Raw genomic sequence first — 27,119 nt, forward strand, 5'->3', positions numbered from 1 at the left:
TGGCCTCTCTGGGGTGTGGGTTAGTGAGCGTCAGGTTCTCTGGGCAGGCAGGGGCCGGGGGAGGCTGAGAGCCAAGGAAGAAAGCCCCGGGAGGAGTCCCTGAGGAAAGAGGCCGCTCTGTTTTCTCTGGCTGGCCTCAGAATCCCTGTGAAGATGAGGAGGTCCTGTTCCTCCCAGCAGGAATGCCCGGGCCATTGGGGGAGGGAGGGAGGCTGCCTGAGCACAGTACGGTGTGCCCCAGGAGTCCGCCCTAGCTGCCTTTGCCCAGGCCATTTCTATCATTGTCTAGTCTGGGCACCCTGGTGAGGGAGCTGGGCCCGCTGTGTCCCCACATGCTGCCAAGGACACCTCACCAGGGAGAGCCCCAGAGCCCAGTTGTCCCCTGCTGTTCCAGCCCTGGCCCCATCCCCCACCTCCTACTCTGTCTGAGGGTTGGGGGAAGTGGAAAGGTGAGGTTGGGGGTTTTGGAGCCAGATGTCTGCACATCTGTTCTCCATCAACAAGAAACTGGAGAAGGAGAAATGCTCATATACCTGGGGCTGGGGCTGGAGCTGGGGCTGGAGCTGGGGCTGGGGCTGGGACTGGAGCTGGGACTGGAGCTGGGGTTGGGGCTGGAGCTGGGGCTGGGACTGGAGCTGGGGTTGGGGCTGGGGCTGGGGCTGGGACTGGGGTTGCAGCCTGGTCAGGCTTAGGCCAGAGGCCCCACCGTGGCCTGGGGGAAGGAGCAGTTTGCAGGACTCCAGGCTCTGACCGCAGGGAAAGCAGCCCTGCTGGCAGCAAGGTTGTGCCCCTCCCCTCCTTCTCTGGCTGACCCTGCTGCAGATATATGGAGTGGGAGGAACAGCAGAATGGGGAGGGGCCCAGGAGCCCCAAGAGGACACAGACCCTGACCTCAGTTAAGGCCCTAGTCTGAAGCTGTGCCCTTTAGCTGACTCAGGGTCTGGTCATTGGCCAGGGCCAGGAGCTTTCAGCCAGCCTTGCGGCTGGGGTATTTAGGCATGGCCCTAGAAGAAAGTTGGGTGTGCGGCAAGAACTGGGCAGTGGTGAGTACTGCTTCTAAGGTGGGTGGCATCTAGAATTTACAGCTCCCTTTTTCCACTGCAGGGAAGAATAAAGAGGTTTGTCTGAATCTCCTTACTCAGCCAAACCAAGTCGAGCTGGCTGCCTCCTTCCCACCACCCCCTCAAAGGTGGGAGAGTAGGAAGCAGGTAGCCCAGGGGAATCTCATGGCGGTGAACTTGGGCTCACCTCGCCCTGTGTGAGTCAGACACCCAGGGAGAAGGGGCACTAAAGCTCCGAGAAGCTCTGACAGTGGTCTTCCTCTGTGCCTCAGTGGGCCTCTTCAGGCTTGGGAGTTGGGGTAGGTAGGCACTGGTGACAGTGGCTGCGATGGACCATCTCCTGGCCACACTTATCCATGTGCCCCTGTGGTGCCAGGCCCTGGTTGAACAGGTTGTAGGGCAAGTCTTATGGGGACAGGATGTGTCATTCGGGGTCTTCTGTGAGCAAGGGATTGATCTGTGTAGGCTGAGCTGGCCCTTTCCACCCCCAGGGGTCCCTCTGGCCACACAAACAGGGGACACACATATACCTATGGCAGCTGTCCAGGATGTCACACACCTCCCCATGTCTCCACAGGGCTGCCTAAAAGGCGGGATCGGAGACTCTCCCCACAGATTCCGCACAGGGGGCCCACGCCAGGTCACTTGCAGGCCCTCCTGCCGTGGGTGGGGATATCGGGGAGCAGGGCTGAAGGTCTGCTGGGACCTCGCGCCCAGGCCTCCACCCCAGACAGCCAGGCTTTCCCTCTCACCCTCAGAGGTGTGTCCTGCCCTCCCCCGATGGGGCCCTGCACAGGCTTCTACTCAGAGTCCAATTCTAGAAACAGTTGCACGGTTCTTTCTGTTTCGGTGTCTTTACCACACTGCAGTCTGGCCTCGGTGTCCAAGACCAAGTCTCAGCTCCTAGGGCTACACTGAACTCTGGTGCTTACTCCCTGTCTTGAAATAAGGCCCAAACCCCTACAGTCATTCTGGAAATGTGCCTTCCCTCTGCTCCTCCGCATCGAGGCGTGTAAATTCTTCTTCCTAAACACTCATACCTCTGAAATGCCGCCTGCCATTTCCACTCCCCAGGGACTGCGTATGCTGAACCATTTGAAAATGTTGACATTTGACTGTTTTTGATGTACAGAAATGGCTATTTTATATGGTTCAACTTAACTCATCTCCCAGTCAGATGAGGAGCTGGATCCAGACTACTTCAGTTCAAATCCTGACTGCCGCCTCACTAGCTGTGTGGTTTGGGCGAGATACTTAGCCTCTCTGAGACTTAACCTTCTTGTCTACACAAGGGGGATACTAATAGTGCACACCTCTTGGGTAACAACTGAGTTAATCCATGGAACAAACAGTGGCTGGTATTTAGTCAATGCTTAGTAAGTACTGGTTACCACTGTTATTTATATGCAAGTCTAGCGACAGAAATCTCCTAATATCCTGAACGATGCCCTGCTCAAAGACCCTTAGTGGCTCCCTAGCACTTCCCACGCCTGTGTCATCTGCTCTCAGCCTCCCTTCTGGACTGCTCTTGAGCCGGAAGACTTGCCCAGCCCCAGCCACATAACCTACTGCCTGTCACTCCGCTTCTCTGTGCTCTCCCCTCTCCACAGAGCTTCCTCTCCCTTCTCTGCCTAAAGACATGCTACGAACCTTTCAAATTAGAAGCATATTCCACTGCCTCTGACACCTTGCCCCGAGGTTCCCTCCCTCCTCTGCACCCTCTAGCACCTGCTTGTGCCTCTTTCAGGGTCAGGCTCCCACCTGCTGAGGCGGTGTCCGTGCCATTCTGTCTGGCCCACAGCACAAAGCGTGGGCCCATGAGCCATCAGCCAAATTTCTGTTCCTCAGACCTCAGTCATGTGAGGGTCTGTGAGCCTCAGCTAAACTGAGCTAAGAGGTAGATGGGGGGTACAGAAGGGGCTGGTCCAGAGGCTCCCCCAGACAGGGCCTGGAGAAGATCCCTGGGGGTGAATGGGAATGTGGCCAGGCTATTGCGGGGACATTTTGCGAGCCCCTGCCTTGGCTGGCCCAGGGGACACATTTGAGCAGGACCTAGTCAGGGGAGGAGATGCATGCTGAGAGGGCTCAGAAAGGTGGCTGAGCTTTTGGGGCTGAGACCGGTCCTGCCTCACCCAACCCCTGCCCCATATGCTGGAGTAAGGGGCCTCAGTGTCGGAAGTAAGGGGTATAAAGCCTGAGCTCTGACAGTGGGACTCTGGTCCCCTACATGGCACCTGCCCTACCCATAAGTACAATTCTGCTTTGGGAAGATGCCAGTTCTGCCCTGGCCAAGAAGTTGTGCAAAACAGGCTTATTCTGTCCCTTCACCCCAAGGACAAGCTCAGTGACCAGGTTCTTTCCTGCTTCTCACTCTCTGGGATTTCCTGAGGGAAAGCAGGGGGAGACCAGGCTGTTACAGAGGAGTCATAGGGCTCTGGGCTTACCCTGCAGATGAGGTCTTGGAAACCTTATTTTGTCACTTAGCAGGACTGTGCCCAGGTGGTTAGGGGAGCTTCCTGGGCAGGGAGGGCTCAGCTGCAGCACCTTGCTGTTCTTGCCCGCACGGGTGTCCCCCCAGGCTCCAGCAGGGCAGGCTCAGAGGCCTACTCTTCCCCAGGGGCCCAGTCCTGTCTGCTCTCCCAAGTCCAGGTCCAGTTCTGAGCTTAGGGCTCCTACCACTCTCTCTTTCATGACCCAGCTGTGGAAGTAGAAGCCTTTACTGTGCCTGTCAGTCTCTTTGTGTCCACCATGGGCCTATCTCTGCTCAGCTATGGTGAGAGCCAGTCCTCTACCAGGCCACAGGGACCCTTTATGGTAATTAGAGAAGGGGACCCGCATTTACATGCATGCAGCTCAGTAGGTGCAGGGCTTGACGAACAGTGTGGCCTGGATTTCAGACCACACTCACTCCCTTGCTGGGCACTCTGGTGCAGTGTGCAACCCGCCCAGCTGCACGTGGAGCCCTTAATGAAAGAGAAACGAGAAGAGACGTAAGTCCTGAGGGACCAAGGAACAGCATTCCAGTCAGACACAGACTGAACTCAGATACCGGTGGAGGGAGGGCAAATTGTAGGGCCAAACACTTGGTTGTTTGACTGGGGAAGTATGCTCAGCCACAGTTCTGAGAAGAATTCTGTGAGGCCTGGAGCAATCAGGGAGGCTTCCTGAAGGAGGGAGGGAGGAAGTGAAGGCTTCCTGAAGGAGGGAGCCTTGACGGACAGGAAGGATCTGGGTGAGAAAGAAGAGAGGTTTAGCCCAGCTGGCCCATTGTTTCTCCCAGGTCTTCCCCTGGGAGACCCCTGTCCTTCAGCTCTGGAACCTCAGAGCTTGGCATGGGGCTGGCACGCCGTAAAAGCATGAGCGCCCCCCAAATGACCCCAAGAACGAGGAACTGCGCAGGCTTGTGTAAGAGATCAAAGGACTGAGGGAGGAGGAGCCCCAGTGTGGACAGCCTGGAACCCCAGACCTGGTGGCATAGCTGCGGGTCCCTACCCAGGCGTGACCCAGCCTTCACTCCATCTGCAGGGTAGTGCCCTCCTGCCACCCCAGTGTGCCGCCCGGCCTCCTCCACACTTGCTTGGCTGTGCTGTCGGTGAGTCTCACCTAAGTCCAAACTGGCTTGTACCCTGCTGCCAACCTGGGCAGGGTGACTTGTGTTCCTTGCTGGGGTTGATGAAGGGAGCGCCTGGAGCCCAAAATGTGGGAGGGGGTTCTCACAGTCCCTAAGATACCGCGTGAGCGTGCACTGGGGAATAGGGGCCTCCTGGGGGCTGAGGTCAAGCCGTCAGGGAAGGCCTGGGCACCCCAAGTCCTCCACTGTGCTCTCCTTGCAGATTGTTGTGTTGCTGCTGCTGGCCGTGCTGGTGAGGCGCTGCCAGCTCCGGCCCCACTGTGGGCACGGCAGGCCTTGGCTGCCCAGGTTGGTGCTGTGACCTGGACACCCCCACTCAGGGCGCCCAGCAGGGGGATGGCGGTGATTTGTTACATCCTAGAAGCCAGCTTTGGCCTCAGGGTACCCTCTCTTCTCTCAGCCCGAGGTTCTCTCCACCTCTACCCAGACCTCCAGGTTTAGTCGGGACCCCCAGAGGGAAGGAAAGGAACCCACTCCAGCCCACCTGCTTTTGTTCCAAACCCCAGAGAGCCGAGAGCCCACCAGGGCCTGGCTCCAGGACCCGCTTGGTCAGGCGGCCCCTGGGGGCTTCCTTGGGACCCTGATGCTAAAGGCAGGTTTCTGGGAGACCCTCCCCCTGACTCTTCAGCCTTGTAATCCCAGAGCCCGAGACAGGGATGACCCTGAGGAGATGTACTGGTCAGGCTTGTGTGGGAGAGACTGAAGGGCTGAGGGAGGTGGTGGGTGGGGCCCCAGTATAGGGGGCCTTACACCCCAGGCTGAGGCTCCACAACAAGGTGGGTTCTGCATGACGGTTTCGTGGGGAGCTGGGGCTTTTGCCCTGCCTGGGGGAGGGCTTGAGGGAGAGTGAAGCAGGACGGAGCTGTCAAGGCATGAGGGCAAGCTGGGCCCCAGAAGCAGGGGGTCTTTGTGGCCTGCCCTGAGCCCAGAGAGGCGATGCCTGGGACAGCTGTGCCCTCTGTCTGCCCTCTGCCCTGGGGCGTTGACCGTTATGCAAGGATGTTGTGACTCCCTGAGCTCTCTGAAGATCTGCCAGCCCAGACAGACCAATTAGTGTGGAGGCAGCTGTTTCCTGGAGCGACCAGGATGGGTGGAGGGAGCTGTACTCAGGCTTGTTCCTGCGTGCGTGTGTGTGTGTGTGTGTGTGTGTGTGTATATGTGCGTGCGTGTTAGGGGGCAGGGGAGAGGATATTTCCAAGTCACTCTGCCACAGAGCCCAGAGCTTGGTACAAAGGAAGCACTCCACATATGTCTGTGGAGTGAATGGAGAAAGGGCCTCTGTTTCCCTATCTGGAAAGTGGGCCTGACTCTACTTTCCCAGTTCATGGAACATGGCACAAGGTAACGGTGTACAGGGCCTGAGCAACTCCCTCCTGCCCTGTCCCTGCCCCTGCACCAGCCCTGTGGATTTCTTGGCTGCGGATGGGCCCTGGACTGTGCCTGCTGCTATCTTCATGGTCCTCTTCAGCTCCCTGTGTCTGCTGCTCCTGGCTGAGGCCCCTCTGCCCTTCCCAACCCTGACCTCACCATCCAGCCAAGGTACATAGCAGCTGAGGTCTGAGCCTGGCCTGACGGGCCGGGGTTGGGGAGGGAATCTGGACCATTGGGGGAGAGCTCTTCTGTAGTGAGCCACGTTGATTCCCATTCCATTCATGAGTCACTGCCAAGAAGACACTGTCCCCTTACTCTTCCCACGGCCCTCCACAATGCCTGAATCCTCCATTTGTTGGTCCCAGCCACTGGGTCAGTGCCGCCCTCTTTGCTTCCTCTGTTCTCGTGCAAACCCTACCTGAGGAGGGAGGGAACTCCCTTGTTCGTGGGCACGGGCTAAGTCCCCCAGGTAGCCCAGCCCCTTCGAGAATGGAGGAGGCTGGGGAGAGCTGCAAAGAGGGGCCCAGGAGAACTGATCTGGGCTCAAGGAGGTGATGGTAATAAGGACAGCTGCCACTGACAAGGGCCACTGTCCTGTGACATGACCTCCTTAGATCATCGATCTTCACAGTGACTCCATACAGTGTGGGTGTGGACATTAAGCCCCACAATATAGTGAAGGATGCTGAGGGTCACAGAAGGAAGCAATAATAAAGTAGTAGCTTGTATCTTCGGTACAAACTTAGGCACCATGCTGAGCATTGTACACAGACCTCTTCATTTTGCCTTTGCTAATCTAGTACTATTATTTCCATGTTACAGATGGGGAAACTGAGGCTCCAGGAGGTAACTGGCCCAAGATCACAGAGCTGACATTAGTCAGAGCCTGGATTTGAGCACAGGACTCTTGCTCACTGAACTAGCTGAGAGGCTTGGAAGATGGAGACATGAGAAAGGCCTGGGTGAGCTGGACTCAGCAGCCCACACCTGCCCCTCCATTATTTTCTCTCTTTCCGTCTTGCCTTTCAGGGCCCTGGAAGATGCTGGCCCTGCTCTATTACCCTGCCTTCTACTACTCCTTGGCTGCCTGTGCCACAGTCAGGCATGAAGCCTCACACCTGCTTGGCAGTGTGCTGTCCTGGGCTCACTTTGGCGTCCAGGTCTGGCAGAGGGCAGAGTGTCCCGAGGTACCCAAGGTAACCACTGACTCATGATGGACCAGAGCAGGGGGCATGGAGCAGGGGGCACGGAGCAGTTGCTGACCTCAGCGTGGCTCCTTTCATCTCCATACCCTGGGCTCTCCTGCAGCCTTCTACTGTGCACAGGATTCCAGTCCTTTAAACACTTGCCATTCTGGGACCACGAAGCTGGGCCAGCCCTCAGGCACTGCCAGTCTGAAGGGGGTGGGGGGGCAGGGGCAGAGGAGGAGGAAAAGGAAGTCTAAAATCCTCCACATTGTTGATCCCCTAGCCTTCTGTTGGCCAGGCTGGAGTGGGAGTGGAGACTGATGGAGGACGGCAAGCACTGAGGGGGGAGATGGTCTCACAGGGCTAAAAAGAGAATTCCAACCCTTACCTGTTTCACTGGTTGCCAGCTGGGGGTGTGAGGCTGCTCAGTCTAGAGCCCAAAGGGTGGAGCTGTAAACTTTGAATTCAAGCAACCCAAATTTGAATCTGGCTTCATTCATTCACTCTCTCATCCATTCATTTATTCATCAAACATATCTGAAGCACATAGTCTGTACCAGGGACATTCCCGGGCACTGGAATATGGCTATGAACAGCGCAGACAAAGACCCTGGCATCATAAGAGCTGCCATTTCAGAAGAAGAGACATTATAAACAAACAAACAAATGCACAAAAATGATGCCACGTGGTGCTAAGTGCTTTGAGGGAAGCATGTCACCTTCCTGAGACTCAGTTTCCCTCCTGTAAAGGGAGTCGATATCACAGAACCCCCAGGTAGAGGTGAAGATTAGCTGGTTTCTCTGAGAGGAGGGACTTGATCAGTCTCTGTTTACCACCCAGGACCTGGCACGCACTAAGCTCTCAATAAAAGGTAGTGAATAGCAAATGAATGGATGAATGTGTGCGGGGCCCAGCCCTAGGAGTTCAGGGACAAAGGCCTCAACACCAGAGGCAGGGCACGCCCTTCCATGATGGCCAGGTTACAAACTGTGCATGGACTAAATTAGGCCTTTGTCTAATTGTCAGGGGCCTGCATCCAAAGTGCTAGGAACATAGGAACACAGGAAGAGTTTGTCCCTGTTTCGGGCCTTGCTGCAGCCCCCTGGGTGGGGAAGAGGGGATTATATAACCTCCTCCTTTGGGCTCCTCTAAGGGCCAAGAGAGCCCAGGGCCTGGGGGAGGGGCAGGCATCTTTGCAGGGCCTGAGAAGGGGAAGTGGGAATGGCTGTCCTGAGTGGCTCTAGTTGGGGGTAGGTGGGTGGTGATAGAACCAGAACCCTTCCTATGGCACCCCAGACCACCCTTAGTGTCCAGGGTAAGGCGGGAAGGGAAATGGATCCTGGCCTTTGATTGGAGAAGAAAGGCAGAACATAGGTGATTCTGGTGTCTGTCTGTCTGTCCAGATCTACAAGTACTATTCCCTGCTGGCTTCCGTGCCTCTCCTTCTGGGTCTTGGATTCCTGAGCCTTTGGTACCCTGTGCAGTTTGTGAGAAGCTTCAGCCGTAGGACCAGAGTGGGCTCCGAGGTAAAGGGGCTGGGCTGGGCTCCCCCTGTCTGTTGCTTCCCTGTGATGCTTAGTGGAGGACCCAGCATGTCACAGGTTTCAGAAAAGGTTTGCTGAGTTGCCAAGTAACTAGTTAGTCCTCCTTCCCAGGCAAAGGCTAGGCCAGGCCCTGGGATGGCACCCAGGATGCCTAGGGCACCAAGCTATGTGCACTGCAGGGACTCAACAAAGGAGAACTGGGCCAGAGACAGTAAGTCGTAGCTCTGGTTCTGAACCCCTGGGCTCCAGCTGGAGAATTGAGACAGGTCAGGAGTCTCAGGTCAGGGTTCCCTGCTAGGAACTCTGCAGAGGCTGACGCAATCCAGGAAGCACTCAGGGAAGAATTGCATTCTGAATCAACACTCGGTTAGATAATATCAGATAAAGTGGGGGGGCTTCCTGAAGGAGGTAGACTTGAGCAGGGGCCTGGAGGACAGGCAGGATCTGGGATGGGGAGAGGTAAGGAGAAGGCGCTGTAGCACAGGAAAGAGCATGAGCAAAGGGCAGAGGTGGGTTGCATCTGTTTTGTTCATGCTGATTTGCCATACCTGGCAGTTCTTAACACAAAATAAACACTCAGCAAATTTTTTTCTGTCACAAAAGAAGTCTTACAAGATATGGTCACCTTACTAAGAAGCCTTCTGAGGGCCCATCAAGGGCCAGGCCCAGGGCTGGGTGCTGTGGGCTTGGAGCTGACTGATTGTCCCGCCCTCAGGAGTGCCAGTGTGCAGGCGGGGATGGATCCAGCAGCCTCTGTGACAGCAATGTGAAAAGTGCAGTAGGGGCGCATCCAAGTGCATGGGGGTGCAGGTGGAGGTGGGGTCAAATACATTTCCTGGGGAGAGAGGAGGAAGAGGAAATCGCTCCACAGAGGCCCTTGAGAAAGGCTGATCACTCTTCCTTCATCGGGGGAGGGTGAAGGAAAGACTTGGAGGGCGGCATCTAGGACGGAGAGCAGGGAGGCGGTGGTGCCAGTTGCTAACACGGAACGCTGGATGAGAGCAGAAGTGCAGGGGACCCTGGACAGTTATGCAGGTGTGGATTTTAAGGGTCTGGTGGGCAGCCGGGCCTCATGGCCCCGGAGCTCAGGAGAGGAGCTGGGACTGAACCCTGAGGAGGGATGGAGGGGGAGGGGAGAAGAGGCCGGAGTGGGCTCACGTTATCCAGGGGCCACCCTAGGTCTCCATGGGCTCACCTGACAGGGTTTGGCTCTCAGGTAGCAGCAGCAGAGTTCTATTTTTCACTACTGCCTCCTGATCCTCTAAGGAAGCCTGTTGACCCCTCATCTGGATGAGAAGAGGGGACCAGCTTCCCAGGAAACACACTGCACCAGGCATGGCTCTGCCTTGCCGAATTCCTCTCCCTCTTCCAGGCATCTTCTCTGCCTCGCCTCTCACCCCATTGCATGCCTTTCCTCTTGAGAAACTTAGGAGAAGTAAAATCCTCTTTAGCCCTTAGTTAAGCCTCAAAGGACACAGTTAAGCTTTGAGCTGACTCACACCTGCCCTGGACCCCAGGGTTGCTATGGTAACAGGTGACAATGGCCTATATTCTCCTAATGATGGGAGCAGGGACTTGTTCCCATGGGTCTCTGCCACTTGGCAGTCAGTTTTAAGGTCTGGAATGTGGTTTAGACAAATCCTGTCACCCCTGTGACCTCCCTTGAGTAGAGGGAAAGGCCTGGGGCGTCTGACCTGGAATGGCCCCATCCTGTATCCTGATTGGGGATGTGCCCATGGGACATGGGCTCCCTGTGCCCCATGCCCCGGTCTCTGTTAGCAGAGGTCGGAGAGCCGAGAGGGAAACAATGATGAGATGTGACTGAGTAGAGCAGGAGAGGGTTGGAGCTAGACCTCAGGAAGAACTCCCCAGCATCAAGTGTTTTTAGACAGGAGATCAATTAGTCTTGTATTTGTGGAGGAGGAAAGGGCAGCCTTGGGGAACTTGGGCCTTGTCCCACAGCTTGGCCCTTCTTTGCAATTCTCCACAACCAAGAGGTTTTTGTGGAGCACCTACCAGGTGCCCACTCTGGTACCCTGAGCCAGGTTCCCGGGGATGGCTCCAGGCAAGTCTCATCTCTCTGTCCCCACAGAGGCTGCAGAGTAGCTACCCCGAGGAATACCTGAGGACCCTCCTTTGCCTGAAGAAGCTGAGGAGCAGGTGAGGTTCTAGGCATACCTTCTGGGCCATTGGGCAGGGCTGGCGCTGGGCAGGCTGGTGGGGGATGAATCAAATTCTGAGGCTCAGGGAAGGGGCCACCCTGAGTCCCCTTCACCCCCTGGGCCTTTCTGCAGCTCCCCTGCCTCCAAGCATGGCTTCCTGTCTCAGGCCTGGATCTGCATCAGACATTATGTCTATACTCCACAGCAAGGTATGGAGGTGGGTGCTGAGGTTGAGACTGACAGGTGACCTCCCCCTCCTGTGCACAAAACAGCCACAGTGGCAGGTCAGAAACTTCAAACCCCAGAACCCTGTCATTAGGAAGAACAGCCCCAGCTTGGGACAAGGGGAAGCCCTTGACCTGGCCTGGCCTGGCCTGGCCTGGTCTTGGTGGCTCAGGTTTCTGTGAGCTGTGGCTCTTTTCCTGGGCCCCTGGGGAGGGATGGGGGCTCTGGGGCCTGGGTGGTGCTCGGCTCACCATATCCCCCTTTTTGGGGACTGCAGGGTTCCGACTTCCCCTGAAGCTCGTGCTTTCAGCCACCCTGACAGGAACGGCCATCTACCAGGTATGTCCTGCCTCTGCAGTGCATTTGCCTCTGGACTCCCAAGCCTGGATGCTTCAGGCCCAGCTCGCCTGTCCAAAAGTGTGACCCACAGTCCTGTCCAGCTGCTTCTGATGTCTTGGGGACACTGGCCTACCCAGAGGAGGGAGGTGTTAACTCTCGCTGGGCTCACACAGAGTCAGAGCATGAGTTTTGGAGTCGTATAAACAAGGGTTAAAATCCGAGCTCCATTATTTACCGCCTATGTGACCCTGCACACATTACTCAACATCCTTAAACCCACTGGCTCAGCTAAAAATGGAGGAAATTAACTTCTTCTTTGGGAAGTTGGGAAGATTTAGGGAAAAATGTGTTTGATAAATCCCCACCGTCCCTACCACCATCCCCGCCACCCCTAACAAACAAACAAACCCAAATCTCAGGAGGTAGGTATGATTTTTCTCCATTTTACTGATGGGAGAAATTGAGGCTCAGAGAGAGGGATTTGATTGGCCAAGTCCCTACAGCTGATATCTCAGGGCAGCCCAGGTCTGAATCCAGACCTGCCCAGCTTCAGTGCTTCTGCTCACTTACAGGAACTTTGCTTTCTCCAACTTGGAAAAATTGAAAATTTTATATTCTGAATTTTAGATAGATGATTGACAGATTGACAGACAGGTATACACAGTTGTGTTGCCTGGAAGTGTACCTGTGGCCTGTTAGGCTAGAATTGGATCCGTCTGTAACATGCTGACCGGAGGCATGAAGGAGCACATGCTGCTCTTGAGGGCAGGGCAGAGCGCTGGTGGGTGCTGGCAACATGTGTGCAGCCAGTGTGCTGCCCTGAAGTCTCCCCTGCAACTCAGAAGACACTTTCCCTGGGGCAGGAGTGCCTGTCTCAGCATAGCTAGGCCCTGGTGCCTTCATTCTGGGGTTCTTCCAGGTGGCCCTGCTGCTGCTGGTGGCTGTGGTACCCACCATCCAGAAGGTGAGAGCGGGGATCACCACAGATGTCTCCTACCTGCTGGCCGGCTTCGGGGTTGTGCTTTCAGAGGACAGGCAGGAGGTGGTGAAGCTGGTGAAGCACCATCTGTGGGCTCTGGAAGGTGAGGCCCCCCCCCCCCCCCGCCGGTTCCCCGCAGGCCTGGGTGGGCGTATATGAGCTGGGTGGGACGCCTGAGCAGCATGCCCTCGGGCACACTCCTTCCTTCTCTGGGTCTTGACAGCCTCATCTCCAAATTGGAGGGGAGGGTGTTGCAGCTTCCAGTCCCAAGTCTGAGACCTGAAGGCGTCATCTCAGCAGCCTCTTGTCAGTTTGTGTGTGTCTCTCACCTTCACCCCCAATGTCTTTTCCCAGCTCTGCAGGCTGAAGATGGGGAAGGCCATGGTGTGTTAGAGCTGAGGGGACAGCCTCAGGGACCTTTGCTGAGGGTGGGGGAGGAAGAGAGGAGGTGGAAATGTGGGACGGAGCTGGGTGGGCTGAGGTGACATCTCCAGGGAGATTTTCCAAGTTGGCTGTGATCTGGGCACAGGCAGGAGTAGACATGGCTCACATCGGCCCGCATCCAAGCACAGACCTCATAGCAGCTCCATTAGGTTAACATCACTGATGCCATCGATCAGAGCAGGAAATCAAGGGTGGAAGGCAGGAAGTAATGTGTCCAGGGCAGAGGATTCTGCTTCTACTCATTACACCTGGCATCTATCATCGCATGCTGTAGTTTCCAAGCCCAAAGGCTCCCACTGTGGATCTTCTCAGATGCAAAGTCAGACAGCAGTGTTCACTCTCCTAGCTCCCAGGTGAGGGCAACTGAGGCCCAGGGGCATTAGATAAAAGTCCAGAGCAGCCGGCAAGCCGTATTGGAACTGAGATTATATCCAAGCTTGGCGCCCTTTGGCCTGTTCTTAGACTAAGGAGCCAATGCTGTCTGAGCTCTGAGAGCCTGTTTGAAGGCTGCCCACCTTCTTCCCTGGCACCTTACCGGTTAGTAAGCCTGGCGTTGTTCACAGAAACTTCACACTGAGTTGGGCAGACTAGATTAGAATTTCTGCTCCATCACTGACTAGCAGTGTCCCTGGGCAAGACACTTCCCTTCTCTGGATCTCAAATTTTCTGTCTGCAAAGTGGTGCTGAAGTAACAAAGGAATCTTGTCCTTGAGGCCCTGGATCTGACTGGGGAAGATGAGTGGGTCCACACAGAAGGTCCCATAGCGGAGCAGGTGCAGTGTCCCAGAGGAGGCAAAACACAGGAAGATCTTACGGGCACTAGGGTTAGGAGGGACACAAGTTTGAAACCAAATGAAGAGAGGAACAGGATATAGATGGAGGTCAAAGGCCAGGCCCTAGGCCCCGGGCGGGCTCAGCAGGCAGGCTCTCCATCTTCTGGCAGAAATGGTCTGAATGAACCTTGGCTGGTGCTGAGCTGGCTCCTGACGGGCAGCTGGAAAGGGCAAAGCTGTGCATGCTCAGAGCTTTCTTCCAGCTTTACCTTGCAGAAAAGTGCCACCCCCTGCCACTGGAGGAGCGAGCCCAGGACAGGCAGGGAGGTTCAGGTTTCTGAAACAGTTGTTCACCTAAAACTCACCTGGTAACTTCAAAAATCCCAAGGCTCAAGCCCCAGGCCTGACTTCACAAACCCTGAGGATAGGGCCCTGGTGATTCTGATGTGAGCCTAGGGTCTACTTTTGTTTGAGAACCACTGTTGCAGGCACTCTGAGCACATCAATTGGTTAATTGATTTCAATCAATTGCTGATTGAAATAAGTCATTAAGGCTCTGCCTTTTGAAAGCCCCCAGTACAGTGGTCCTCAGTGCTGGCTGCATGTCAGAATCACCAGGGTTGCTTTTACAAAAAGCTAAGGCCTGGGTCCCACACCCAGAACTTCTGGTTTAATTGGTTGTGGGTCTGGCCTGGGCCATGGAGGTTTTAACCTCTCCCAGTGATTCTAACCTGTGGCTAGTGCCCAGCCCATTTCTCTAGCCCCCATGACTGTGTGGAACTAGTGCTTGCCTATTTCACGTGCATCTGTCCCCCACCCACCCCTGCTCTGGTGGGGACTCGGAAACCAGGAGCACTTTCCTGGGCTAGCTGAAATCAGGGTGCAGCCACCCTGGGCTCTTTCTGGGTCCACTTGGAAATGGTTGTGTGTCTGGCACTATTGCTCCCTAGTGTGGGGCTGGCAGGCCAGGCCCTCTCTTGGAGTCTCAGCCTCTTCCTTGCTTCCATGTCTTCCCGTGTGTCTCCTGTGGGACTGCTTTGAGGGTGCAGGGCAACACTGGATGTGGAGGTAAGGTGAAAGGGGTCTACCTTTCATCCCTGCTATGTTTAAATACCAGGCTTGCTCACAACACACTGTGCGTTCTCTCCCAGCTGCTGGTGGGAGAGCAAACTCCTGATCTTTGCTCATGGCCGGGGTGGACAGGGAGCCGGAGTGGATGGGTAGCGGCGGTCCCTTCTCATTCTGATGGACTCAGGCCACACCGAAAAGCACTCGCATCCTCTGATCCCAGATCAAAGGCCGGTGAGGTAGGCCTAGATGGGGTTTTATGGCTTCCCTCGTGCTGGAGCATGGGCAGCACAGCAGTGTGCCCGACAGGAACAAGGTGAGGCTGAGAGAGGAAATGACCCCCAAAGGCCGCACGATCAGGGAGCGCTGGAGCTGGAGGCAGGTGCCAGGCTGGGTCTCACAGCAATGGAGGCAGCAAGACCTGGGTGAGAGCCAAGTCTGCAGCCTCAGAGGTGGCCTCTCCCCGTCTTGGCTACCCTCTGTCACCTGGCAGTATAGGGCCAGCTGCAGTCTTCAACTTACACTGGGTCTGAGAACGGGGAGTGTGACGAGAGGCTTCTGCTCAGAGCAGGGTGTGGGGCAGGGGTGCCTCTCACCCCGGCACGGCCTGATGGCAGTGGGAGGCTCCCAGGAGACCCTGCAGGCCCGGTCTCCCACTTTGCTTCCTCTTCACCCTCTAGTTTGCTACGTCTCGGCCTTGGTCCTGTCTTGCTCACTCACCTTCCTCGTGCTGATCCGCTCACTGGTGACACACAGGTTAGTGGCAGGCTCTGACTTGGAGAGGAGGCCAGAGTCTATGGGCCTGCAGGACCCCAACCCAGAGGGCCTGTAGGGAGAGCCCTGTGCTGGAGGGAGGGAGGGTCTCTGTAGGCGCAGGTTCTCACTGAGCCCAGCTGTCCTGTGGTGGGCAGAGAAGGTGGGTATTTCGGCTGCGGGGGTGACCTAGGGCATGACTGAGTCGGGGCTGGAGTGTGGAGTCCATCCCCTGAGAGGAGTCCATAGGAGCAGGCTGGATTTGACAGGGAAGAGCCCTGGGAAAGCTGGCCTTCTGCCTGGGAGTGGGGGAAGAGGAGGGAGCTGAGGGAGGAAGGGTGCTACAGACACGAGTGCTTTGAGAGCAGGGGTGCAGTGGCTCCATGAGCCTGCCCTGGTGACTGGGTGAGAAGGTGGTCTGGCTGGCATTGGGGCACTGAAGAGATTGTTATCATGGTGAATGAAAGGAGCACTGAAGAAGTGTAGGCAGAGGGAGAGAAGGTTCTAGGAGGGAGAAGGGTGGGCCGGAGGGGCAGTGCAGGCACTCAGCAGTGTCAGAGAACTGGTCCCCATGCCCTGAACATTTATCAGGCCTCACAGGTCCTGCCCAGGGATCTTTCCCCACGGGGTTAGCTCTACTTAGGCTGGCATTTAAGGCCCTTAGGCCTCTGCCTTGAGGGCTTATGTACAGGCACATTCCAGCTAATGTGAGGGGGGTTATGCCACAATGGGCTTTCTTATGAGGTGATGAGTTCCCTGTCATGGGGGGTATGCAAGCAGGGTCCATGGCCATGGATGAGGAACCTTGCCTCCCACCCTGGTGGCCAAGCTGCAAGTCACTTTCCGTCTCTTCTGTTGCTTCTCACTTTTTTGACTTGGCTCACGTTGAGCCTTCTGCCTGAATTTGTCTCCCTTGATCCCCACCCCACCAGCTTACTCTTATTCATCCTTGAAGGCACCTCTGAGAACTCACCTCCTCTAGGAAGCTCTCCCTGACCTCCCAGGCTGGATTAGCAGCCTGCCCTGGGCTCCTGCGGCCCTGGGCTCCCCTGCCCTTGGGTTGTAATCAGCCTGGGAGTGTATGTGCTCCCTGAGACCCCTGCCTCCCTCGCCCACATCCCAGGGTCAACCTGCGAGCTCTACACCGAGGGGCTGCCCTGGACCTGGGCTCTCTACCTCAGAGCCCCCACCCCTCTCGCCAGGCCATATTCTGTTGGATGAACTTCAGCGCCTACCAGACTGCTTTTACCTGTCTTGGTGAGCCCCCCAGCCCACCCTACTGGGCTTTGGCTGGTCCCCAAGCTGACTCCAGTGAGGGTGGGGGGAGTGCTCAGCAGGTCTTGACCACTCCTGGGTGTCTGCCTCTGCTGGGGCAGGATCTGGGGCCAGAGTGAGAAGAGGGACCCCCCTGGTCTTCCCTGCATTCAGAAAGCTCACTCCAATGGGGGTTGGGGGGACACAGGAGCCCTTGGGAAAGGCTGTCCCTCACATGGGGATGGCTTCTGGGTGCCACCAATTGTTCACACAGGGAGTGAACCCAGGGTTGGAAGGTGTCCCACTTGTGTTCAAGTAGACACATTCCCGCTGTGTGAGTGGGGCTGTGCCATCACGGGCTGTCTCAGAAGGTGCTGAGACCCATGTCACGGGGGTATGCAAGCAGGGTTCCAGGGCCATGGATGGGGGCTGCAAAGGGGGTTCTGCTTTGGGGGAGGTGGACTAGATTAATTTCCAGGACCCTCCCAGCTCCTAAATTTCTAATCGTCCCCTTGGGCACTGGAGTGAAGAAAGCCCTCTGAAATGTGAGGGGCTGGGGCCAGTGCTGCAAGAGCAAGGGCCTGGAGAAGGATGGTCAAGGAGCAGAGGGATTACTAGCACTGGAAGTCATAACTCCTCATCCTGGTAGACTTTGTACCTCCCAACTCCTCTTGTGTCCACGTGATCCCACGTGAAGAATTAGCCAGTTGTTTCAGCAGACAACTGTTGGGCCCCTACCACGTTCCGGACTCTGGCCAGTAGGAATGCACTCTGGCCCCCAAGGAGTCAGGAAGAACTGGGGGAGAATAACATTTACAAAGCGCCTGGTGGTTTTCAAACAGTTGCCACAGACATGATCTCGCTGGGTCCTCACGACAGCCCTCTGTGGTAGGGGCATCCCCTGCATTTTACAGAGGAAGAAACCGAGGCTCAGAGCAGTAAAGTAACTTGCTCAAGGTGGCACAGGCAGGCAGCGGCAGAGCAGGGATCTGAAACCGGGTCTGCCTGATTCCAGAGCCTTTGGGTTCCTGGGAGTGTCGGGGTGGTCTGTGTCCTGCAGAGCTGAGGTTTGCCCCCCACCCACTCCCATCTTGGCAGGGCTCCTGGTACAGCAGGTCATCTTCTTCCTGGCGACCGTGGCCCTGGCCTTCCTGGTGTGTATGCCCGTGTTCCACGGCAGGAACCTGCTGCTCCTCCGATCACTGGCGTCCTTTTGGTGAGAGAGACACGGGGCCGAGGGCCCTGGGACCCCTTCCCAGAAGACCACTCACAGTGACACCCTCCTACCCCACCTGCAGGCCCTTCTGGCTGACCTTGGCCCTGGCTGTGACACTGCAGAACATGGCAGCCCACTGGGTCTTTCTGAAGACTCACCACGGATGGGCAGAACTGACCAACCAGTGAGGCAGCTCCCGGGCTTATGGCTCTCTCAGGCCCTCAGGCCTCTTCTCCTTTGCTGTCTCTACTTGTGCCCTTCTTGCTCCACTGCCATCTCTCCCATTCCTCTCAGGCAGCCCAATGGTAGTGAGGAGAGCTTGTCTTGCCCACAGAGAAAGGGGCAGTGGCCCAGCCTACTCCACATACCTCTCTGTCTGCCTGTCACAGAGCCGGTCACCCCTTGAGCCTTTCCTGCTTTGGGGATGAGCAGTGCTCTCCCCTGGATCCTTTGTGCCCTCAGCACCGTGCACCTCTCTCTCTGCAAGATGGAGGTTAACAGAAACATCATTTCCCTGGTAGATGGCAAGGCTTTGGGAGGACTCAGAGTCAGTGGACAAGGGACCCATAGGAGGGAGGTGGGAGACACCGGGTCATAGAAAGATGCAGGTGATACTGGATCTAACCCCCAGCTTCACCACTGACTAGCCAGACAGCTTAGCTAAGTCACCCAATTTCCCTGGGCCTCCACTTTCCTTCTATAGGAAGGTATGGCCTGTCTCCTGGGGTGGTGGGGAGGGCCAGCTGGGTTGAGAGTTGGCCTAAGGTGGGGCGCATACAAGGTATACTTAATAAATATTAGGTACTCAATAAATACACAGTAGCTGTGGTCATCTAAGTCTGACCTTATCTAGCTTCTGACCCCAAGGAAGGGGCTGTGCATGTGAGGACCTGTCTCATCCTTCCTTCTCCTCCGCCCCAGCTGTGTGCTCTATGCAGCCACCTTCCTGCTATTCCCCATCAATGTGCTGGTGGGCGCCATAGTGGCTGCCTGGCGAGTGGTCCTCTCTGCCCTCTACAATGCCATCCACCTTGGCCAGATGGATTTCAGCCTGTTACCACCTAGAGCTGCCACTCTTGACCCTGGTAAGGTCTCAGGGCAGGGGCCATGGTGGGGGTTGCTCAGGCTGCTGCCCAAGTAGTAAGGGAGGGTCTGTTCTGACCTGGTCTGTGTTCGAATCTGTTCATGGAGGGTGTCTGGAACAACCATGCAGGTGTGTGCAGTGGGTCGTGTGCAGTGCGTGTGCCAGGGTGTGCAGGGCACCCCTGTGGGTGTGTTACATACTGTCTGTGCCCTCCTCCCTGAGTGCTACCATCCCCCATCTTCCACCCCAGGCTACCACACATACTGCAACTTCTTGAAGATTGAGGTCAACCAGTCACATCCAGCCATGATAGCCTTCTGTGCCCTGCTCCTGCGAACGCAGAAGCCCCAGCCCCGCACGGTCCCCCAGGATGGCCTCATTCTTGGGGCAGAAGAAGGTGCGTCTTCCCACTGGGGATGGGAGAATTGAGCCCACCCAGCTTCTTCCGGGAAGGAGGGATGCACCCCTCCCCAACACTGAGTGCCAGGAAAACGCTCACTCCTTCAGCCCTGGGGCTGCCTGTGGGAGAGAGGAAGTGAGAATTTTCCTGGTCTACTTCGGTAATTTTTTCCATCACATATGTGTATGTGTGCATGCACACACAAAGACACACTCTCTCAGTGCACATGCATGCACACACACACCCTGTCACACGAAGAATGAGGTGACCATCTTGCTAAGGGGTGCTGTTGCCCGCCCCATCCTGGGACACCTCATTCCACCTCTCCCTCTCAGGCATGTCCACCCCCTCCCCTCCCCCTTCCCTACCATCTGGGAACTATGTAGTGGAGAGGGGGACACTAAGCTGGCTTCAGACCATGTCCCAGCCCAGTCTCCAGTCCCCTTCACCAAGCTCCATCTCCCCCTCTGTCTGCCACTTGCAGGATGGCATCCTGAGCCTTTACAAACTCTCCTTTCGCCCCCACACTTCTGACACCCAGAACTCCTGTCTCACCATCCTCCTCCACATGCGCAGGGGATTTTCAGGCTGGGCTCGGGTCTGTGTCCTGGGGTGGGGCTTGGCTGGGTTTGCTGAGTGACTCACAGAAGGTCTCCCCCTTCTTAGGGATGCAGTTGCTGCAGACCAAGGACCCCATGGCCAAGGGAACAGGGCTCAGAGCCCGCCAAGGCAGGGCCCGCTGGGGTCTGGCCTACACGCTGCTACACAACCCAGCCCTCCAGGCCTTCCGGAAGAGGGCCCTGTCCGGTGCCCAGGCCAATGGCATCCAGCCCTGAGGGTGGGGAGCACCAAGGCACTCGCATTCTCTGCTAGGCAGGTGCTTCCCCTCTTCCTGGCCCATTTCTCCCACGGCTCTCCCAGAGTCACCCCAGCCATGGTAGCCTCTCTGCTTAGCATCAGATCTGCCAGTAGGTACTGGAGTCAGGATCCCAGTGGCCAGCCCCCGAGGCTGGAGGTCACCAGGCTTGAGTGGAGGTCTGTCTACACTATGAGCTTTACTAGGGCTCTAGTCTGCCCCCTTGGCCTGGGAAGCAGCAAAAGCTCTGAAGAAGGCACCTGGTGGTTTAGGCCTTGGTCCAGGAGCCAGTGGAACCAGAAAAGCTACATGTAGGTCCCTCCCCAGGGTGACCCTGCTGCCAGCCTCCGGGGCCTGACTGAAGCCTTCTGCTGACCTGGGTTGGTGATTCAAGCTGGGACCGCCTCACGTTCACAGAGTTCGGCCCCACTCAGCCTTGGCCTGACCCTCTCCTCTATGGGGCCTGGTGGCCTGCAGGAAGCCCAGGAGGAAACCCACCGGTGGGCTCCTATTGGCAACAAAGTCATAGCTCACACCAGAGTCATAGCTCACACCTATTGGCAACAAAGTCATAGCTCACACCAGTCCCCACACTGAGCTTCCCACACTTGAAAGCCTAATATTTTTGTAGTTGGTATGCCTTTAGATATTATGAAAGAGGCTAGTGTGCTCCCTGTAATAAACTTGTCCTTGAGAAATAGTCCTCCTTAGGGGAGGGTCATGTGGGGAAAACTCTTTACTCGGGGTTTATGGGGCTTGGGTGGGGGTGGGATATTCTAGTCACATGCTGGGCTGGGACCCCCCTGGATGGGGGGCAGAGAAGAAACCCGTGGTCGCATCCTTTTGGGTGATGGAGACCGGGGATCCAGTGATGCTACCCCCGAGCTGTGTTGACATTGGGTTTAAGAAGTAGGACTTATTCTGGGTCCTCAGAATGGACGGGACTTGGGGAGCAGGAGAGATTTCAGGAAGCTAGGGGAGGAATATGAATAAAAGAGTGGAAGTGGGGGGCACACAGTGAGGGAGCTGTCCTGATGGGAGCAGCCGGAGGATGCAGAGGAGAAAGGCAGCTGCGAGGGTCCCAGTCCCTGCTGGCGACTGGTGGGGCGGGAGGCTGTGTTGGTGAGGGCATGGGGTCCACTGTGGGGCTGGGGGCTACAGAGGGTGAGGAAGTGAGGCTACCCCATAGATCGAGGTCAGTGGGACCTCAAAAATGTCTGCTCAGTTAGTGGAGACCAACCCCCCTCCACGTTCCTGCACCACAACTACAGCCTAAAACACACGAAGCCAGGGCAGGGCCAGGGGGCTGGCGCCCAGCTTTGAGGCTGCCTGCGAGGAGGGCAGCCCGGGAGCCCACTGCAGCCTGTGAAAGGTGTCTCCTGGCCCTGTGTCCGTGGCTGTCAGGATCACAGGGATGACGGCAGGGCCTCGGTCCTTCCTAAGGAAGCGGTCACAATAGAGTGTGACCAGGCTGGGACACTGGACAGCTAGGGCTGTGTGAGCCAGAGGCGGGGGCGTAGTCCACATGGGAATGGGGGGGGCAGGGCATCCAGGAAGGTCTTCTGGAGGAGGTGGTACCTTAGCCAAGTCTTAAAGGCTAACTCAGCCAAGTAAGGAACAGGGGAATTGTCCAGACTGAGGGAACGGCATGAGTAAAGGTGCAGAGCACATTACAGAGTATTTAGAGAACAATTAACTAGTAGGTCCCTCAGCGGCTGGGAAGGGTGGGAAACATGAGAGCCAGTCCAGGAGGCCGTGGCTGGCTGGCTGGGGCATCCAGAGCTTCACCCCAGGGCAGTGGGGACTATGGATGACTTTAAAGCAGGTCAGTAGCACCCTGGCCAGGTAGCTCAGTTTGGCAGGGCAATATCCCAATACGCCGATATGCGGGTTTGACCCCTGGTCAGGGAACATGCATGAAGCAACCAATGAGTGCATAAGTAAGTGGAACAACAAATCGATATTTCTCTCTCTAAAATCAATTTAATAAAATGTAAGCAGGGGAGTGGGTAGTTCATTCCGATCATGCCCCTGACTTGCGTCTCAGGCCCACACCCTACTCCCAGAAGCCAGGGCTGCCGGACTGTGAATGGAGCCAGAGACATCAGGGGTCCCAGTCAGGTTAGGGTTGTCAAGCCTTAGCTGATCAGAGCCCACTGGACCCTTAGGCATGACCAAGTCCCACCCTGTCTTTTGCTTTCTAAGGAAGCTAAAGTCCAGAGATGGGCAGTGACTTACTGAAGGTGGCACAGCACATGGGCTCGGCTCCCTCTTGCTGCTTTCTACCACACATGCAGCCCTCCTCCTGGTTCACACGTGCTGCTGTTGACATTGCTCAGTGGGAGCTTCGGGCTTACGAGGGGCCGGGGCAGTGCTGAATGGGGGCCAGGCGGAGCAGAGAGGGGCCGGTCAGCCTCCCAGGCTCACAGAGGCCACCTCAGGCTTCTCCGTCCCCCTGCCTCCATTTGACTGGGCTCAGCAGTCCTGGGGGCTCTGGCAGAGGTGACAGACCCTCTCTCACAAGGTGTTGTCCTATGTGTGGCAACCTTCAGTTTGGAAAGGGACGGGGTGGAGGCGGAGGGGAGACATATCTGACCCAGTACGTATATGGGGTTCTACAGCCCCCAGGTCTGGACCCCATTCGCCTGTTCCCTGTCCTCAGAGACCCGCAAGCTTCTCCCAGGCCCTCATCCCACCCCTCTGCCAAGTCAGGTACTGGTCCATCTGCTCTGTGGGGAAAGACTCCTACAGAAGACTTTCCTCCAGGAAAATGTCACCTGAAAAGGTGGGAGGAAGTACATCCATTTCCTTTGGCTTTTCTCTCAAATCTGGTCTCTTATTCTCAATCTCCCTGGGTCCTTTTGGTTCCCACCTTCTCTCACCCCTCCATGTTACCTCGCCTGTCTGCCCTTCTGTCTATACTCCCTGCCATCTCTTCCATGGACCAGGAAGAGGAGCCACAAGCCAGACCCTTTCCTTCCCCGCCTCTCTACAATGCCTCCACAGACTCCTACTGGCATAAGCACCACTCAGGGTCCCAGGGAAGCCTCTGTAATGGTTGTCAGGCTAGTGCCCCCATTTGACTCATGGCTAACTTGGGGAGAGGCCCAGCCATGCGACCCACCTGCCACATGGTCCGTGTGCACCCCACAGGCCCCATCCCACATGGGCAGGCAGGCTGGCTGTCCTAACTGTCCGGACTTGGTCCTACCATCACAGAAGCTTCTAGATCAGACAAAACTCCAGGCACACACAGGAGAGCATCAGAAATGATATTTATTTATCTGCAGCCCCCAAGGTTGGCTGCCTCTTCCGAGGGGCAGGCTACAGACACATATCTGGAGAGAAAGGAAGGATATGTCCAGGAGGGAGGGCCACAGGCTGAGGGAGGAAGAGTCAGGAGAGGAAGGCCATCTTGGATCCTCCAGTCCTGTCTGAGATGCGGGCAGAGACTCCAGAGCCCCCTGGTCATCAGAGAGTGCCAATGGACATCAAGAGCTCAAGCAGGTCACTGGGAACCTCAGAGCCACACCAGCCACTGCCCCTCCATCCCATCCCTTTCTCCTGTGCCCTGCCTGCATCCATCCCCACCCCTGGAATTCCATCACTGAGGCTTTGCCCAGCTGGTTAGGGCAGTATCCTGCTAGCATGCTGCCCCCATAGGGGAGCGCGGGCCATGTGAGTTACGGGATCAGATTCTGTCTTAGTCACTAGCTTTGATCAAATCTAAAAGCTGAGGTGGCAAGTGTTCCAGAAGAGGTGAGAAGGGGAGGTAGGAAGATGTGATGCCCCCCATGCAGGCCTTGGGAGTTGCCAACTCCAGACCTCAGTGGGGACATCCACAGAGTCAGGGGGAGGAGCCAGGGGGGCCCTGGGGCTGCTCCAGCCCCGCCGGGTTGGGGCAGGGCTAGAAGGAGGTGAAGAAGAGGAGGAGGAGGCTCTGGCCCACCAGGAGTAGGTCTGGGGTCTGCTGCCCAGAGACCCCTTCTCCTGCTGCTGCCACCTCTGGGCCCCCAGTTCGGCTGAGGTAGATGATGACCACATTGTCTTCGGGACCTGATGGCTGCACCTCGTTGTCAACCGTGTAGCAGCCCTTACCCTCAGCTGCTTTGCTATGGAACCTGCGCCCCAGCATATCCTCATGCCCTTCGCCCGGTGTAGCCAGTGCCACGTTCACCGAGCTTTCCGCACTGCCCAGCTCATTGGTAGCCAGACAGCTGTAGGTGCCTTCCTCCAGCTTGCCAAAGTCAGGGATGAGCAGGCTGCCATTGGCAAAAGCCTGGAAGCGTGGCTGGCTGCTGGCTACCAGGGCACCAGGCAGGGCACGCCCATCAGCACCCACATTGGGGCTAATGATCTCCACCGTGCCACCGGGAGTCTGGATGTGCCAGTGAAGCTGGGGGGCCGGCTGACCCTCTACGTCACAGTGGAGCGCCAGCACGAAGCCAGGTCGCAGCTCAGCACCGTCCTGGCTGGGCTGGTAGGTGAGTTGCACCAGGGGTGCTGAGCAAGGCAGTGGCAGCAGGCGGTTCAGTGGTGTGCCCTTCAGCACATGGGGCGAAGTACAGGTGATGTTGTCCTGCTCTGGGATGGATACAGCTGTGGTCAGGGCCCACGTCTTGAACCACATGATGCCACAGGTGCAGTCGAAAGGGTTGTCATTGATCTGCAGGTGGGACAGTGCAGTGAGTGGTGCAAAGGTGCCCTCGGCCAGTGTGTGCAAGCGGTTGTGGTTGAGCTGCAGCGAGCGCAGGGCACGAAGGCTGCTGAAGGCATCTCGGGGGATGAAGGTCAGCTCGTTGCTGTCCATCTTGAGTAACTGGAGGGCACTGAGGTTGTGCAGGTCTCTCCAGGCGAAGTCAGAGATGAGGTTGTGGCTGAGGTCCAGGCTCTTGAGATGGCCCAGAGAGGCCAGAGCACCAGCAGCCACCGTGCGGATCTCGTTGTGTGCCAGCCACAGTGACTGCAGCAGGGGCACCTCCCTGAAGGCACCCTCTGGCAAAATGGACAGCCGGTTGGCTGACAGGCTCAGTGTGGTCACGTTACCTGGGAAGCCGGGAGGCACAGCCTCTAGGTCGCGGTAGGCACAGTCAGCTATCTGGAAGCCGTACTTCTCCCCACAGTCACAGGGCTCAGGACAGGCCTGTCCCAGGCCCAGGAGGACCGCCCAGCACAGCAGACACAGCTCCTGCATCCTACCCCCTGCAGAGAAAGACATGCCACCGAGGTGACTCCAAGGACCCATGGAAGGCAGTCATCCCAGTCAGGCCCCCAACCCAGAGCTCTTCCCCATGAGAGCCCTGTCCTACATAAGCCAGCTAAGACCCAGCGCCACTTAGCCCACCACCCCTATTCTACAGAACAGAAAACTGAGGCCCAAGGAAGGGCCAGGACTTGCCCGAGGTCATGCAGCCAGGAGAGACGAAGACAGGATAGAAGAGAACCCCAGCTCCTCCTCTGAGTGGAGAGCTCTCCCCGCCTCGGCCAGCTCCTAGCTGACTTTATGACTTGAAATCTGTTTTCCAGGCGCCCCCTCCCCCAGCACTCTGCAGAACCTCCCTCCTGCCGTCCCACATCCTGGCCACAGTCCCTCCCACTGGAGCCCCCCATAGGTATGCTTTGCCCTGGCCCAGACAAGGCCCCTTGTGCAGTGTACACCACCCCCGCCATCCACCCCCCAGCCCCCTCCTGCTCCTGCCGGCCCTGACCACAGCAGACACCAGACCCTTTCTACAGAATCACCCCTGTGGCCTGTTCTGTTCAAACTACACCAGGCAGCTGCCTAAATAAACCCCACCAGGACCTCTCAGCTGACTTGGGCAAGGCCAGAGGCTCAACCCAAATGCTGCTGGGATTTGCGGGGCTGTCGTTGGAGGGGCAGATGCCCCCTGGACAGGTCCAAACAAGGGATTGTCCCAAGCACCCTGAACCAACAGGAAAGTGCCCAGGAGGCCCCTGGGCCTAACAGGCTTCTCTCTTCTCCTGTTGGCCCTTGAAGCCCTCCTCCCTCTGGCTTACCTTCAAAGTACTCTTTCTCAGTTAAGCAGAGCCTCTCCTAGGATGGAACCAGAAAGCAACAAAGGCTGAGGCTAGCCCAGGACGGTCTGCACAGCCAAGGGCTCCCCAGAGAAGACGAAGTAGCTGGAGGAAGGGCTAGCCTGGTCCCTGCACCAGCAGCCGCCGCCCTTCCCGGCAGGGTGAGGGGCCCAGCTGCTGAGCGGCTGCAGGAATGGAGCCCAGGCAGCCTGCGCGCCTTCTTCCAGCAAAACAACTGCTTTTCTCCAGCAACGAGGACCTGTGTTTCATAAGTGACACCAGAAACTTGAAGGGGAAGATGCCAAATTTTTTTGGCTATTTCTCTCTCTCTCTCTCTCACTCACTTTTAGCAGCTTCAGCTTCCTTAAAGGCACAGCACTAGCTGGACAGGACCCAAGAAAGGATGGGGCAGAAGGGTTTTTATGGTGGGAAGGGTAAGAAATTGAATCTCAAGGAAGACGAGAGACTTCTAACCTCACCTCAGACAAGAAGAAGATGGGGGGCCATTTTCTAAGCTATGGCTGTATGAGTGACAATGTGTGTGTACGAATGTGGGTATGTACGTGCAGGCACCACATCTTTGTGCAGGGATGAGTGTGAGTGTGTGTGTGTGTGTGTGTGTGTGTGTATTTGGGCACATGCCTGTTTGTGTGTAGGAGTATGAATCTCTTTGTTAATATGTCTGTTTGGGTGGAGGGTGTGTCTCAGTGAAGAGCTAAGACGGCCGAAGTGTAT

General features: G+C 56.7%; 2 protein-coding genes across 13 annotated transcripts in view; one reads left to right on the forward strand and one right to left on the reverse strand.

The window, feature by feature from the left end:
• STRA6 (signaling receptor and transporter of retinol STRA6) overlaps window positions 1–21,048 on the forward strand; it is a 40,193-nt gene extending 19,145 nt beyond the window's left edge. For 9 of the 11 annotated variants that reach the window (XM_036028028.1, XM_036028020.1, XM_036028023.1 and 6 more), the window contains 17 exons: window positions 4,587–4,653; window positions 4,895–4,980; window positions 6,092–6,231; window positions 6,886–6,909; window positions 7,093–7,259; window positions 8,655–8,777; window positions 10,888–10,955; window positions 11,090–11,166; window positions 11,460–11,521; window positions 12,441–12,603; window positions 15,466–15,541; window positions 16,662–16,795; window positions 17,891–18,008; window positions 18,091–18,192; window positions 18,930–19,093; window positions 19,343–19,489; window positions 20,159–20,579. In XM_036028028.1, the coding sequence (XP_035883921.1) occupies window positions 4,587–4,653; window positions 4,895–4,980; window positions 6,092–6,231; window positions 6,886–6,909; window positions 7,093–7,259; window positions 8,655–8,777; window positions 10,888–10,955; window positions 11,090–11,166; window positions 11,460–11,521; window positions 12,441–12,603; window positions 15,466–15,541; window positions 16,662–16,795; window positions 17,891–18,008; window positions 18,091–18,192; window positions 18,930–19,093; window positions 19,343–19,489; window positions 20,159–20,328 (1,888 nt within the window). In that variant the 3' untranslated portion in view covers window positions 20,329–20,579. Of the gene's footprint in view, window positions 1–4,586; window positions 4,654–4,894; window positions 4,981–6,091; window positions 6,232–6,885; window positions 6,910–7,092; window positions 7,260–8,654; window positions 8,778–10,887; window positions 10,956–11,089; window positions 11,167–11,459; window positions 11,522–12,440; window positions 12,604–15,465; window positions 15,542–16,661; window positions 16,796–17,890; window positions 18,009–18,090; window positions 18,193–18,929; window positions 19,094–19,342; window positions 19,490–20,158 lie in introns of all 11 variants that reach the window. The other 2 variants (XM_028507857.2, XM_036028002.1) reach the window with 2 other exon arrangements.
• A 2,558-nt stretch (window positions 21,049–23,606) lies between these two features.
• On the reverse strand, window positions 23,607–26,676 carry ISLR (immunoglobulin superfamily containing leucine rich repeat). Of its 2 annotated transcripts, none has more exons than XM_028506823.2 (2): window positions 26,367–26,676; window positions 23,607–25,550 (listed from the first exon to the last, which is right to left on the reverse strand). In XM_028506823.2, the coding sequence occupies exon 2, from the start codon at window positions 25,540–25,542 to the stop codon at window positions 24,256–24,258; it is 1,287 nt and encodes a 428-aa protein (XP_028362624.1). In that variant the 5' UTR covers window positions 25,543–25,550; window positions 26,367–26,676; the 3' UTR covers window positions 23,607–24,255. The 2 variants fall into 2 exon arrangements, with proteins under 2 accessions (XP_028362624.1, XP_035883939.1); XM_036028046.1 differs by lacking the exon at window positions 26,367–26,676 and adding an exon at window positions 25,747–25,858.
• Window positions 26,677–27,119: the final 443 nt, after the last annotated feature.

This window comes from Phyllostomus discolor, chromosome 1 (assembly GCF_004126475.2).
Source record: "Phyllostomus discolor isolate MPI-MPIP mPhyDis1 chromosome 1, mPhyDis1.pri.v3, whole genome shotgun sequence".
Taxonomy (NCBI): domain Eukaryota; kingdom Metazoa; phylum Chordata; class Mammalia; order Chiroptera; family Phyllostomidae; genus Phyllostomus; species Phyllostomus discolor.